General features: G+C 48.0%; 1 protein-coding gene across 1 annotated transcript in view; it reads left to right on the forward strand.

Annotated features, from left to right (window-relative positions):
* Pccb (propionyl-CoA carboxylase subunit beta) overlaps positions 1-14,461 on the forward strand; it is a 77,548-nt gene extending 63,087 nt beyond the window's left edge. Inside the window, exons 10-15 of the mRNA XM_075964870.1 lie at positions 4,003-4,126; positions 9,818-9,925; positions 10,124-10,224; positions 10,562-10,660; positions 13,083-13,182; positions 14,215-14,461. Of these exons, the coding sequence (XP_075820985.1) occupies positions 4,003-4,126; positions 9,818-9,925; positions 10,124-10,224; positions 10,562-10,660; positions 13,083-13,182; positions 14,215-14,336 (654 nt within the window). The 3' untranslated portion in view covers positions 14,337-14,461. The remainder of the gene's footprint in view (positions 1-4,002; positions 4,127-9,817; positions 9,926-10,123; positions 10,225-10,561; positions 10,661-13,082; positions 13,183-14,214) is intronic.
* The last annotated feature ends 908 nt before the right edge of the window (positions 14,462-15,369 follow it).

The raw sequence follows: 15,369 nt of genomic DNA on the forward strand, positions 1-15,369 counted from the left end.
CCTGAGGGTCGGAAAAGAGCCCTTCACCTAGAATTTTATCTAGGGAAATGTCAATTCCCTTTGCTTTTTCCTGCTGTTCTAAGAGTTTAGCCTCTTGCCTGAATAAGCATTGCCATTTCAATTGTGGTCCACTCTCAAGTACTGCAGAGCTCAGCTGGAGCCAGTCCAAGGGGGTTGCTTTGTTTGTCGTGGCCCAAGATCTTAGCATCTCTTTAACAAAAGAGGCTTGCATCCCAAAAGTCATGACAGCCTGTTTAATTTCCTTGAGGTCATTCATACGGACAGGCTCCCATGTATCCTCCTTGATGACCCTAGGGTTTCTGGAACCAACCACCTTCTCTGTTGTTATTACTGGAAAGGCAGGTAGAGCTGTCGGTAGAGCTTTGTGGAAATTGTCCCGGAGAGATTTACCCACAGATGTAGTTAAAATTTGCCCTTCTACCCTTTGCTCTTCTTCATCAGAATTTAGAAATTCCTCAATCTTTTCAATTCTATTCACTATTGCCTTCTGCAATGTCTGAATCTCCTGTCCAGAATTATGTTCCAAAGCCTTCATTGAGGATTCTAAAGTATGAAGTTTGTCCGTTAGAGATAACATCTTATCTTTGGACATAATTTTTATGGCATAAACTGTGCCTTCTTGTATTGACACTCTTTCCATCAATTTGTCATAAGCTTTAGACAAAATCCAATTGTCACATTCAGCAGTTTTGATTCTCTCAGTTAATGTTTCATTTCCTACAGAAAGGGACTGAATCTTATTGTCCAAATCAGCTGTTCCCTCTTCCATAGTAATGAATTTCTCCTTAATATCAGCCACTAATGTTTCAGTTCCTACAGAGAGGGACTGAACCTTACGATCCAGATCAGCTGTTCCCTCTTCCATAGTAATGAATTTCTCCTTAACATCAGCCTGGAGAGCCTCAAACTGATTCTTGAGAAGATTGTTATCAGCCTGGAGAACTTCAAACCGATTCTCGAGAAGATTGTTATCAGTCTGGAGAACTCCAAACTGATTCTTGAGAAGATTGTTATCAATCAGTCTGGAGAACTTCAAACTGATTCTTGAGAAGATTGTTATCAGTCTGGAGAACTTCAAACTGATTCTTGAGAAGATTGTTATCAGTCTGAAGAACTTCAAACTGATTCTTGAGAAGATTGTTATCATTCTCAATTGTTTTTAAGCGTTCTATCTCTGCCTTAAGAATCCTGGATTCGTCTCGTAAAGACTTTATCATATTTCTATTATCAAACCATTTGGTGCCAATGAAAACTACGAATCCCAGAAGGATCCATAGAGGTGGCGTGATAGACACCTCTTGTAAAATCTCCCACATGGTACAATTAAAAAAACTGTTAAATTCTTGAACAGTAATGTGTTCAGACATTTTATTTATAAAAGAAAAAAATTTTTTTACCTGCAATGATCGGTTCCTGCCAGTTGTTGGTCTCTGTGTTTTTGGAGCCTGTCCTAGAACTAGCTCTTGTAGACCAGGCTGGCCTCGAACTCACAGAGATCCGCCTGTCTCTGCCTCCCAAGTGCTGGGATTAAAGGCGTGCACTACCACGGCCTGGCAGGCCTCAAACTCACAGAGATCCGTCTGCCTCTGCTTCCCAAGTGCTGGGATTAAAGGCGTGTGCTACCTGCCTGGCCGGCCTCAAACTCACAGAGATCCGTCTGCCTCTGCTTCCCAAGTGCCGGGATTAAAGGCGTGTGCTACCACTGCCTGGCCGGCCTCAAACTCACAGAGATCCGCCTGCCCTTGCCTCCCAAGTGCTGGTATCAAAAGCGTGCGCCACCACTGCCCTGCCAAGTCACTTTGTGTCAGACCAAATCTGCCGCTGTGGCAGCTTTTGTTGCAAAACCGCAGGTACTTAAGCTTCAGCTAATTCAGGCAGTGGGGTTCCGCTGTAAAACTTAGCCAAGGCAGGCAGAATGGGCCTGTGTGGCCGAGTATGTCTCGGACTCGGCACTGGGGCCGGAGTCACGAACTGAAAAACAGCACCCAGGAGGGTGCTGTGTTAGCTAGCGGGCTACCCGCTTGAGTCGGGGGCAAAATAGCCCGACGTTGGACGCCAAAATGTAGCGGCGTAAACGAATGCAGACAGTTTGTAAAGATATATATAGTTTTAATGTAGAAATAGACTTACAGAACCACCGTTCCCGCGGAGACCAGGAGAGTAGAAGAGAAAGCTCTGAGCACGCTCGCCAAATTTATAGGCAGACATTAGCCCGAGGCGAACACGCCCCCTAAGGGGCGGGACTTATCCCTACAGCCCACTACACGGAGAACGCACTGGCAACTGAACAGGCTCACATTAAGGTGGGCGGGGTGGGTGGGCATAGAAGGGTTCCGGAAAGACACATCTCCAGTGACCCCCTCATCTCCCACCTTTACCCCTATCACCAATGCTGTCTGCTCCTGGACTCAGAGTACTAAAATCTGTAGCTCTACACTTTCGCAAACACAGCCGTGAGTTTTGCTGATCTCATAGGTGCTTATTAGTCCAACCAAGTTGACAGTTAAGATTAATCCTACGGGCTGGGCAGTGGTGGTACACGGCAGTGGTGGCACACGCCTTTAATCCCAGCACTCAGGAGGCAGTGGCTGGCAGATTTCTGAGTTTGGGGCCAGCCTGGTCCACAGAGCGAGTTCCAGCACAGCCAGGAACACCAAGAAGGAAACCTTGCCTTGAAATGCCAGCAGCAAAGATTAACCGTCATGTGGAAATACAGTCAATGGAATGGGAGAGAGAGACAGTATTAAACTATATGAACTTTTGATGTAGTTAAACATAAAATGACTGATGGGGGATATTGATTTGTTGGTTCTGGAAATTAAACTTGCTCGTGCACGCTGGACAAGTGTTCTACCATTGAGGTATATTTCCAGCCTAAATGAGTAAATTTTGGTTATCTATTTTTTTTTCTTGAGCTAGTCTCTCTCTATAATTCTTGCTGTCTTTGATCTTACCATGTACACCTGGCTGGCCTCAAACTCACAGAGATCTTACCTCTGCCTACCAAGTGCTGGGGTTAAAGGTGTATGTCACCACACCTGGCACTAGACACCAAAATTTTGATGAAGTTTTGATAAAGAGTAGGAGAAATGCTTATTGGTTGTATTGGAAAATCCATTGACTTGGTTGAGGAGAACCCAAGCAGGTTGCACCATTATAGGACAGAGTGACATCATTGCCACTTGACGTGAGCTTCTTAGACATCACCATGATATCCCAAAGATGACGTCATCAAACAGCTGAGCAGGAAGGCAGCCCCACCTGATAACTTACTCTTTTGTCTTCAGAGATGTTATGAGGACGCTGAATACTGATGCATGAGAAGGTTAAAGGGACCAGAGACAGGGTCGCTAAGCGAGCCAGCTGCTCAAGTCTGTGTATGTGTGTGTGTGTAACATAAGTGCAGTGTCTGTGAGGCCAGAGGTTTTGGATACCCTGGAGCTGGAGTTGAATTGGTTGTGAGCTGCCCAACATGGGTGCTGGGAACCAAACTCAGGTCCCGTGCAAGAGCAGCAGATGCTCTTAACGTCTGAGCCATGTCTCCAGTCCTATTGTTCTATTCTTGATGGTGTTTGGTGGTTAGTTGGTTTTTCGAGGCAGGGTTTCTCTGTGTAGTCCTGGCTGTCCTGGAATTCGCTCTGTAGAGCAGGCTGGCCTCGAACTCAGAGATCCATCTGCCTCGCTGGACTAATCAGATGCTTTGTTGAAAGGCATGCATCACCACCGCCTGGCTGTCCTTAACATTTTTATGTAAGCTTGAAGTTGTTTCATGCAAATTGCCACAATGAATGCTAGATTTATATTTTAGAATTTTTTTACAATAAGCTGTGTTGTGTGAGAGGGTCCCACCCTACCCACTGCTACAAGGGAGAGAGAACTGTGCTGAGCTGGGCCGTCTGTTTTCTGTGTAAGGCTGTCTGCAGTTATTATAATATTTTTGTCTCAATCGTTCTGAGCTCAGGAGGAAATTTATTCCTACAGGTGATTGATGAGAGAGAGTTTTTTGAGATCATGCCCAATTATGCAAAGAACATTGTTGTTGGCTTTGCAAGAATGAATGGGAGGACCGTTGGAGTTGTCGGCAACCAGCCCAAGGTGGCCTCAGGTAGGACATGGGCCCCAGAAACCTCTGATTGGGTTTGGACACCAAGACTGCTTGAACTCTTGGTGTCTGTGTGCCTTAACCCTTCCATGGCCAGGGAAGAAGCTCAAGGCGTGTGGTGACGGTGTCTTTCTCTTAGCATTGAGTATTTCTAAAGCTCCTCTCACAGCAGTCTCAGGTTCCAAGATCCTCTTCCTTCTCAGATCAGAAGGTCTGTGATTTTGAGGGTGGCTTTCTGTTCTCCCTTGTTGAGGGGACTGGTGTCTTCTTTGGGTTTCCAGTGGCTTGGTCACTGACTGCACATGCAGTAGTCAGCACCCGAGACATGAACAGTATCTCTCCCCTTGGGTGACAGGGCCAGATCTGAGTCCTAGCTGGCTGAGGGGATCTCCTCCAAGCTGTGCCAGATGGTGGGGACCGAGGGTGGACACTGAGGGTGGACACTGCTTCTCTTCACTGTTCTTCCTTAGTTTGGAAAACAGAAATCAGTGTTACTGTCAGCTGGGTGTGGAAGTCAGGACACCAGGCAGGAGAACCCTGAGTTCAAGGTCAGCCTGGCTTGTGGGGCAAGACCCTACCTTAACAGGAACAGCAGCCGCAGTAGATACCACACAACACCAGCATTTATTCCATTCTCTGTGGGCCACATCACTGATGCTCCCGAAACCTTTCAAGACCTTAGGCACATACCTGTGCCTACAGACAGCAGTCTCCAGCCGCTCCTGCTGCAGCTTTCGGTCATTTGAGTCTTCCTGCCTGCCTACCCACCTGCCTGCCTACCCACCTGCCTGCCTACCCACCTGCCTGCCTACCCACCTGCCTGCCTACCCACCTGCCTGCCTGTCTACTTCCTGCCTGCCTACCCACCTGCCTGCCTGTCTACTTCCTGCCTGCCTACCCACCTGCCTGCCTACCCACCTGTCTGCCTACCCACCTGCCTGCCTACCCACCTGCCTGCCTATCTACCTGCCTGCCTATCTACTTCCGTCGGTCTGACCATCCGTCTGTTCCTTCCCCCATTTCTCCCTACAACCATGCTTCCCTCCTTTTCTCCCTTTCTCCCTCCCTCCCTCCTTCCCTCCCTCCCTCCATCTATCTTCTTTCCCCTTTCTCTCTCTCTTTCAGACAGGCTTTCCCTGTATGTACCTGGCTGGCCTCAAACTCATAGAACTCCACTTGTCTCTGCTTCCTCAGCACCCAGTGCTGAGGTTAAAGGTGTGCGCCACCATGTTTGGGTTGCTCCTGTGTCTTCGCTAAGCATTATATGATTTTAGCCCCTATGCTTAGGTTTGATTGAATGCGAATTAATTTAGTGTGTGGTGTGTGGTCCAGCCTAGTTCTTCAGCATGTGGAAATCCGGTTATCCCTCTTTCCAGATTTGGGGTATTTTTTATCATGAAAGGATATGCTGACTGTGTTTTTTGGGTTCTATTTTTTTAAACAGACTTTATATAAGTAAACTGGAAAAATTGTGTGTGTGTGTGTGTGTGTATTTGGGGGGGTGCACATTTGTTCATACCTTCATACTTTCTATGGACACTGTTCTGAGCTGCGGCTGCCATTATTCAAGTTAATGTACTTTTGTGTGTGTGCTTTTTATATAATTGTTGTTTGAAACACGGCTTCTCTATGTAGCCCTGGCTGTTCTGGAACTCACTGCATACACCAGGCTGGCCTCGAACTTAGAGATTTACCTACCTCTGCCTCCCAAGTGTTGGGATTAAAGGCGTTTGCCACCACCGCCCCTTATTTTCTCACTGTATTAGCTAGTAGAATATGGAAAAGCAGTTGAATGGGTTCTCCCTAACAGCCTTGGCTGACTTTGAACTCATTATGTAGACGGGGCTGGCTTCCACCCCGCTGTGTCTGCCTGCTGTGTCTGCTGGGCCTGATTTCCTGGGAGAGCCACTGCTTCCCACGGGATGTGATGATGGCCAAAAGATGTTGGTAGATGTTCTTTATAAAATTTGTAAAACTTTCTCTGTTTCTAATAGGCTAGGGGCTTTTCCCCTATTATTTAACTTAAATGGTCATTGGATATTGTCAAATTCTTTCCCTGCATTTATTTATGTGGGGATGGCTTTTTCTTTAGCCTGTAATTTGACAGATTATGATATTACCTCTTTCCAGTGGCTGGACCAGACTTGTTTCCCTGAGTTAAATCTCATCTTGTTGTGATATGTCATCCTTCTCACTCACTGCTGTCTTTGACAGTGTTTTGTTGGCTTTTTTGTGTGTTGGTGAGAGACGCCAATCTGTGGTTGTCTTTTTCTGGTGTTTTGGTTTTGACATTCGGAATGACAGCTGTCATGAGTGAGTGAGGTAGTATTCTCTCTGCGTTCATCTTCTCGACAAGATCGTAGAGAAGCGGTAAAGTTCATCCCTGACACTCACCATCAGGCGTGTCTGGGCTTCATCTGTTTTTAAAGTGATGGCGGGAAGAAAAGGTAGAGTTCCAAACCGGACAGCTATGACCCTGGCTGTTTGCCGCTGTAGGCTCCCTGTGCTGCAGGTCTCTGTTCAGATTGTTGTGTGGTGCTTGGCCTCCTCCCTCCCTTCCCAGAGCACTTGTGAAGGACCTAATGCAGAATGTGTATAGGGCAGGGGTTCTCAGCTTTCCTAATGCTACGACCCCTTACTCCAGTTCCTCCTGCTGTGGTGATTCTCAACTATAAAATCATTTTTGTTGCTACTTCAGAGCTGTAATTCCGCTACTGTTGGAATCATAATGTAAATGTCTGATATGCAGGATGGTCTTAGCACCCCAGTGAAAGGGTGATTCAACCCCCAAGGGGGTCACGACCCACAGGTTGAGGACCACTGGTCTGGGGTAGTGAGAACTCTGTAGCCTCCCTGTTTATCCTGGAATGTCGCCACTTTTCAGCTTTCCTTCCCCTTTGAAGCACTGTGGGTACAGAATTATTAGTGTTCTTCATTTTGCATTTAAAATATATGACCTGTTATCTGGCCTCCACCACGTCTGCAGAAATAGCATTTGACAATCTAATCAAAGACCCGTTGTGCACAGGAGTCTTGTCTCTTGAGGGTTCTCTTGGTCCTCCAGTGTTTCTCTGCATTCTCTTAGTCCAAATGTCTGAATTTATCCTGCTTGAATTTAGAGTTTCTGGTTTTTGTAGTTTCGTATCATATCAAATCTGGGTAGTTTTCGGATACTTGTACAAATCTTAGGCTTTTATCTCGGCGTGGCCCCGCTCCTGGTGTGTTGTGTCCGCTGGAGGACTTCCCTGTTACCTTACGGGTCTGTGAGGTGTGTGAGGTTTTCAGTTGTTCCGTCTCCAGTCCGTTCTTCCGCCAGCTCAGGTGTCCAACTGAACTGAACCCTCTAGAAGATTTCCTCTTCACTCCTGTGACTCTCAGCTCCAGAATCTTTTAGGTTATTTTTTATAGCTTGTCCTCCCTGGTTTCCTCGTTGTGTTTGCATTGTTGCCCTGATTCCCATTGTTCATTCCATATTTTTCTAATGTATTGACATTTGGGTATTTTCTCATTTTCTCAGGCCTCTTATTGTGTTTCTGGGTCTAGACCTGCAGGTGCTTCCTAAATTCCCTGCACACACAGCTACTGATGAGTTCATGAGCTCATGAGGGAACCTCTTTCCTCGGCTTTTTCCTCCCAGGCAACTCTGATCTCTTGGTCAGGCTCAACGACTGTCTTGAAATGTTTTGCTGCAGTTTCTCGTATGTGGTGGTGCCACGTGTGTGGAAGTCAGAGGACAATCTGTGGGGTCACGTCTCTCCTCCCACCACAGGGAACTGAGGGTCAGGCTTGGTGGCAGGCACCTTCCCTTCCCATGGGTCTCAACGGCTGCCTGCTGCTGCCTTTGGTCTGTGTATCTGAGAACTCTTCCTCGTCGCTCCCCAAACTGGCTGAGTCCTAAACTATGTCCATCCAGCAGCCGTGTCAGCTGAGAGCGGACTCACACAGCGGTAAATAGAATCGGCTCTGTGTCCTCCAGAACCAGGGAGAGCAGGCTTGTGCATCAAGCTGGAGATTATACACATTGTAAACGCATGTAGTTATAATGGAAACCGTGATACACATGCTGGAGATTATACACATTGTAAACGCATGTGGTTATAATGGAAACCGTGATACACATGCTGGAGATTATACACATTGTAAACGCATGTAGTTATAATGGAAACCGTGATACACATGCTGGAGATTGTGCACATTGTAAACGCATGTAGTTATAATGGAAACCGTGATACACATGCTGGAGATTGTGCACATTGTAAACGCATGCGACACGCAGGACTCTGGGGGCAGGGATCGCAGCTTAGTGGTAGAGGCCTACCCTCCAGCCCACCCTAAGGAAGCCCAGCTCTCGGTTCTCCTTGAGGTGGGCCCTCGCAGTGTGAGTGACACGCACTCCCATGATCCCCTAGGACAGGCGCTGCCCACTGTGGCAGTGTGCTTTCCGAGGAGGGAGCCCTGCTTTTGGGTTTTTAGGTCTGTTGACTCCCAGGGGTCTCTGTGTACTCTAGATATGAGTCCATTGTGGAACTGTGAACTTTTTTCTTGATTTGTGACCGTTTAATTTCTTTTTTCTTTTTTCCAAGCAGGGGGTTGAGAGGAGGGAAGGGCAACAGGGTCTTGCTAGATAACCTATCAGCTCTACCGGGTGGGCCTTAAACACGTGATGCTCTTTTGGCCTCAGCTTTCCTGTTGCCGAGACTGAGGCATGCATGACCACACCTGGCCCTTCCTCATTTAAAAATATTTCACGTGTGTGGGTGTTTTACCTGCATATATGTGTACCACGTGTGTGCCTGGTGCCAGTGGGGTCAGAAGGTGGCATCGGATCCCTGGATGCTGGCTGTGAGCTGCAATGTGAGTGCTGGGAACCCAACGTGGGTCCTCTGGAAGAGCAACCAATGCTCGTGACCACCGAGCCATCTCTCCTTCCTTTCTTAATGGCTTCCTCTCGTGCATAGCATTTTTGAAAACCTGGTAAAGTCCCAACTGGTCTCAGAGAAAAGTCTGAAAGCCTCCCGAGTGTAAGTGGGGGACTTACTAGTTAGTACCTGCTAGCAGCCTGCTCAGGTTGGCATCACAGAGCCAGGTCCTCTAGGCTTCCTACGTTGCTGTAGGAGGTGGTGATGCCTACTTTGCAGGTGAAGAGCCTCATGCTGGAAAGGTAACTTTCCAATGGCGATAACTAGATGGACCATAGAGCCAGAGTCCAGCTCTGTATTCTCCACAGCCACTTTGAGTGACAGCTTCTGCTGAGGGTCTCCTTGGGGCAAACCAGTCTGGACTTCGGCTGACTGCCCTTCAGTCTCTGGGAAAGAGCTTGCCTAGCTGTCCCAGGCTGCCATGTTTTACCACTGATGCCACAGCCTTGTTTGCCTGGCAGAAGTTCTCCTGATAGCTGGGAGGTGGTGGCGCACGCCTTTAATCCCAGCACTCGGGAGGCAGGGGCAGGCGGATCTCTGTGAGTTCGAGGCCAGCCTGGTCTACAAGAGCTAGTGCCAGGACAGGCTCCAAAGCTACAGAGAAACCCTGTCTCAAAAAACTGAGAAAAAAAAAAACTTAAAGAAGATCTCCTGATGTCAGTCAGATGAACCTGTGAGGCCTCGGAAACCAGGCCTGGGTGCCTGATGGGGGCGTATTCCCACTGTGTGTGGCACTGTATCTAGAGATTCCAACAGACAGTCTCTCTCCTTGTAGGGTGCTTGGACATTAATTCATCTGTGAAGGGGGCTCGTTTTGTCAGATTCTGTGACGCATTCAACATTCCGCTCATCACTTTTGTTGATGTCCCTGGCTTCCTGCCTGGTGAGTCCAGCACAGGTGGGGGTGGTGAGGTGGCTGCGTTCAGTGTGGGTCTCTCACAGACCCCACGGCTCTGACTTGTCTGTCTTCCATTGTCCAGAAGATTGGCCCTTGTGAGGATTGGTCCTCTCTGATGTTGTCACAGCTATGAGACTTTGCAAGGGCTCTAATGTAACCTGGTGACTCTTCCTCATGACCTAGGCACAGCCCAGGAATATGGTGGCATCATCCGGCATGGCGCCAAGCTGCTCTATGCATTCGCTGAAGCAACCGTACCCAAAATCACAGTCATCACCAGGAAGGTGAGGCCCTGCCCTCCACACCTGTCCCTAGGAGCTTGCTCCTAGCATCATGGCTGAGGTTGTCTGCCGTGAGGTGACCTGGTCCGGAAGGAGGTGTGCCTCTCGCTCACCCCTGTGAAATGTCTCGAGGGCTCACCCTGCAACATGTTACAGGGGTGTCCGCGGTCTCCCAGCAGCAGGGACAGCCAGCAGCAGTGGTGGTGTGGGCTATACGAGTCTCCAGACTTTGACCTTGTGGGGCCGTAGGGCATGGCCCCATTTGCCTTGACTTTCTGGAGTGTTGGGGATATGATTTGCTTGTTCCTGACATTGACACTCAGCATGTGACTTGTTCTAGGCCTATGGAGGTGCCTATGATGTCATGAGCTCCAAACACCTTCTTGGTGACACCAACTATGCCTGGCCCACAGCCGAGATTGCAGTCATGGGTGCCAAGGTAAAGACATCTAGCAGCACTGGGCCCAAGAACTCTCCTGATAAGAGTCTAACCCTGAAAAGCCCCCCTTCCTCTCCAGTCCACCTCCTGTCTCCCCAGTGACAGGCACATTGATTGGTGTCTTCATGAAGAAGAAAGGTTGGCTTTGGAAGGGACCCAGGGAGAGAGGAGAGTCAGCTGAATTCACCTTTGGGACAGTTTCTCGCCACCTCATCTCATCTGCTGGGGTGCTCCGAGCTATCGCTGCCCAGGAGGCAGCCTGCAGGCGGCACCAGGGTTTGCAGAAACATCCACAAATGCAGTGAGGAACTTGGGAAATATTTCTTCTCTCTCTTTGGTCCGGACTGTGTCTATCTGAGGGGAAAATAAGGAAATACACACTTTCTGATGGGCACTTTCTCTTTTACTTCATCTTAAAAATGCTCACTGAGAATCTCTGTCTCCACACAGCTACATTCTTCACATACAACTACATATCTCTGTTTACATACGTACATCTCTCTCCGACACGGCCACACATCTCTGTATACGTCACAGCTATTGTCACGTGACTACACATCTTTCTTTTACATACGTTTCTCTTCTACATCTCTTTTCTATACAGCTTCATCTTCATTGTCTCCTCACAGTTACAAATCTCCACACAGCCACAGCTCAACATCTCACTCACATAGCCCTCACCACACAACACACACAGCTCCTTCACACAGCTCTCTCTCTCTCTCGCTCTCTCTCTCTCTCTCTCTCTCTCTCTCTCTCTCTCTCACACACACACACACACACACACACACCTCTTTACTCTTTCACTTCTTCATTGTATTTCTCTCTCTCCGCAGCTCTCCACAGCAGCCTTCTCTCACATCCAAATCTCTGGACAATTATATGTTACATTTTCAGGGCCTGACCCATTCTCACAACACAAGATAAGCCACACAACTTTTCTCAGGCTAGGGAGGTCACATTGACCAGCCAAGGAATAATGCTTGGCCATGCATCTAGCTCTGAGTTGGTGAGGGCTCCCAGACAGAAGATGACATTGAAATTCAAGACCTAACAGTTAGCTGGACCTTGAGTGGTAGGGAGTGTGTGCAGAAAGCCCATTGCTACACGAGGGTTATATCTACCAAAGTTGCCTCAAACCTGACCTTGAATCAGCAACAAACACTTGGGAAAATGACTTCATGTATTTGTCTTTAGGGGAAGCCAGATATTCATCTCTAGGGGTAAACCACTTGCTTTGAATTTGTTCTGAAGTCTAAAATCAGCAGTCTCTGTGACTGAGAATGCTGTTACCTACTATGTCAGTCATAATGAAAGATCCCCTAGTATGTATTCTTTTCATCAGAATTATACAGATTAAGCAGAAATCAACTTCCTGACCATCACAGCTCTATCTGTGCCCGATAGATGGAATATATATATATATATATATATATATATATATATATATATATCTGATATATATATTTATCTGATATATATATATATATCATATATATATCAGATAAAACACAAGCAGTGGGAATATTACCCATAGCTGTTATTAGCACATGAGAGAATTACGGCCAGAAGCAACTGGTCCTTTGCAGTCAGTAACTCCATAGCTTTTCTGAGTGGGGCTCCCACAGAGTCATTTGTCCAGTGGGTCGGCTGGCTGAATACTCCCTGACCTCCTGCACAGAGCCACCCCTCTCCACCCACTAGAAGCTAAAGTTCTGTCTTTGATGGCTCTTGTGGCTTTGAAAGAGCTATCAAGGTTGAGCCAGGTGACTTTAGGTTTCCAGAATGTTCCCACTTGACGGCCAAGCCTTCCGCATGAGTTTTCCGGGTCAGTCAGTGTCTTAGTTAGGGTTTTATTGCTGTGAAGAGACACCATGACCGTGGCAACTCTCAAAAAGGAAAACATTTAACTGAACTAACTTACAGTTTCAGAGGTTTAGTCCATTGTCGTCATGGTGGCATGCAGGCAGACATGGTGCTGGAGAAGGAGCCGAGAGTTCTACATCTTGATCCGCAGGTAGCAGAAGGAGATTGTGAGCTACACTGGGTATAACTTGAACATAGGAGACCTCAAAGCCCACCCCCCACCCCCACCAGTGACACACGTCCTCCAACAAGGCCACATCTCCTCATACTGCCGCTCGCTATGAGCAAGCATTCACACCTGAGGCCATACCTATAGACCACCAGCAGTGTGTTCTGTGTCCAGGGCTTGGGGTCGTGAAGGAGGAAAAACAGCACTCAGTGGGAAACAGGCTGAACATCCTGACTTCAGAAGATGATAAGGCAGAGGGAGAGTGGAGGGACCTGGAAGCACAGCCTAGCATTCCGTCCTCAGCCCCAGAGCATGAAAGGCAGCCCCATGCGTGGCCCATCTCTTTGCTCTGATTGGCTGTGAGGAACTGATGGGCTCTTCTCATAGGGTGCTGTGGAGATCATCTTCAAAGGACACCAGGATGTGGAAGCCGCCCAGGCAGAATATGTGGAGAAGTTCGCCAACCCTTTCCCTGCAGCCGTGAGAGGTGGGCCGGGTGGAGGCAGGCGTGGTCCATCTGCCCCATCATTTGCTGGTTCTTTCTCGGCATCTTTCATCTTTGCAGCTGCCTCTGGGGAGTGACGGGGCTGCCTTCAGGCAGGATCTGGGGCCGATCAGACCTGGTGGCTAAGCCCCTCTCATCCCCCCACTGTGTCCTGGGCTTCGCTGGGTGGCTCCTCAGGTTTGCCTGGGTGTGTTCTCACTACAGTCAGCCCCTGGCTTGACAGTCCCAGATGGCCTTTCTGTCAAGATAATGGTGGCTGCTTGCTGGTCCTTCCTCACTTCTCTAGACCTGTCCAGGCTTTTCTTCTTGGTGTCCTGGGAGTAGGTAAAAAGGAAGGAGACTTAGGCCCTGAAGCCTAGGGCTGGGTAAACCCCATGGTAACCTTTGTCACATTGTATGGATAAAAGCAAGTCACAGGGGTAGGGAGAAAAACTGTCTCTCCATGGAGGAAGCAAAATTTTACTATAAGGACCCATGGACAGGCAGGGAGAAGTTGTTGTATGTGTTTACTTTCTTTTAAAAAATCTTGTTTATTATTTATTTGTCTATGTGTATATGGCACGCACGTGTGCATGCACATGCCTACAGAGGCCAGAAGAGGGCATCAGATCGCTTTGAGCTGGAGGTACTAGCAGCTCTGGATGACCTGAAGTAGGTTTAGTGATCCCTCCTCAGGTCCTCTGGAAGAGCAGCAGTGCTCCTAACTGCTGAGCCATCTCTCCAGCCACACACATATTTTCTTAATTTTATTTCCTGTTGAGTTCATCCTGGCAGGGTGGAGGCTCTGGCTCAGGGCAGGAAGGGAGAGGTCACATTTCCCTTATCTCGCCTAGTGCTCCTTTGCCAAAGGTTAGGAGCCTGGCAGAGCAGAGGCGCCTTAGAGGTCCAAGGAGGGTTTGTAGGCTTGCGTCTCTCTGCCAGGCCAAGCGCTGCCCACACCGTCGGCCTGTGGGGCTGAGAGTGGCTGGGTAGATGACCACCCACACAGTGATCTCCTTTTCTCCGATTCCTCAGGGTTTGTGGACGACATCATCCAGCCGTCCTCCACTCGTGCCCGGATATGCTGTGACCTGGAAGTCTTGGCCAGCAAGAAGGTCCATCGTCCTTGGAGGAAGCATGCGAATATCCCACTGTGAACAGCTCAAAGGAAAAGGACCAACAGTGGAGCTGGCCACTCGTAGGCCACCGCTGCCTTTTATAATCATGAAAATGGGATCTACGTACCTTGGAAGTTGATTAAATTTCAGAAAGAGTTCTTGTACCTGGTGTAAAATTATTTGCTATATCAGAATCTTAGTTGGTATTTTTTGAGTAGGTATTTTATTTTTATAGTAAAAATCTCAATCAAAACAAGAAAGCCAGAAGGGAAAAACACTCACATGCACACGCACGCCCTGTCATGTGATACCGTCAGGATGGTTCTCACAGACTCCAGCCGTCGAGCACTGCCATTGATCTTGGAACTGCACGCTAACCACTTTATAAAGTTAGCCTGCCTTCAGTATTTTGTAGAGCAATAAAAACAGAATATAGCATCCCTGTTTATCCCCTACCCTGGGAATTAATTTACATCCCCAGGAAAGATAATAGGGTTTAGGGCAGTTAAATAGGAATGTTGGAGTAAGCCCTGATTCCCATGACTCGTTGATGGTTATATGAACATCTACGATGCCAGTTTGTCAGCAGAGCAGATTCTCAGGAAGGTGTAGCATCCAGTATTGACTCCTGTGGTGTCCAGACCACGAAGGTAGGTGTTCCTGCATTTCCAAACTCCTCTGTTCTGATGATGGTCACGACTATGAAGTGTTTCTAGGACTGTATCATGTGCCTGACACCCAATCGCCAGTTATTAATGTTGTGCACGTGCATATGTGAGTGTGTGCATGCGTGCGTGTGCGTGTGTGTGTATGTGTCTTAAGTGACTGTCATGGCTCTTGTGTGTGGCCAGAGGACAACTTGGCAGGAATTAGTTCTCTCTCTCCATCAAGTGGTTTGAGGATCTTGGTGGCAGGTCCCTTTGCCCAAGAAGTCCCTCAATTTGGATTTGCCTGGTGGTTTCCCGATGTTTAGTTTGAGGAAAGAGTAATAACAGCCCTCTTGGTGTGTTACATCAGGCGGACATGACGTAGGTTTCCCTGTTACTGGTAACTGACCATGTGGCTTCAGAGG

This window comes from Microtus pennsylvanicus, chromosome 3, assembly GCF_037038515.1.
Source record: "Microtus pennsylvanicus isolate mMicPen1 chromosome 3, mMicPen1.hap1, whole genome shotgun sequence".
NCBI classification, from domain to species: domain Eukaryota; kingdom Metazoa; phylum Chordata; class Mammalia; order Rodentia; family Cricetidae; genus Microtus; species Microtus pennsylvanicus.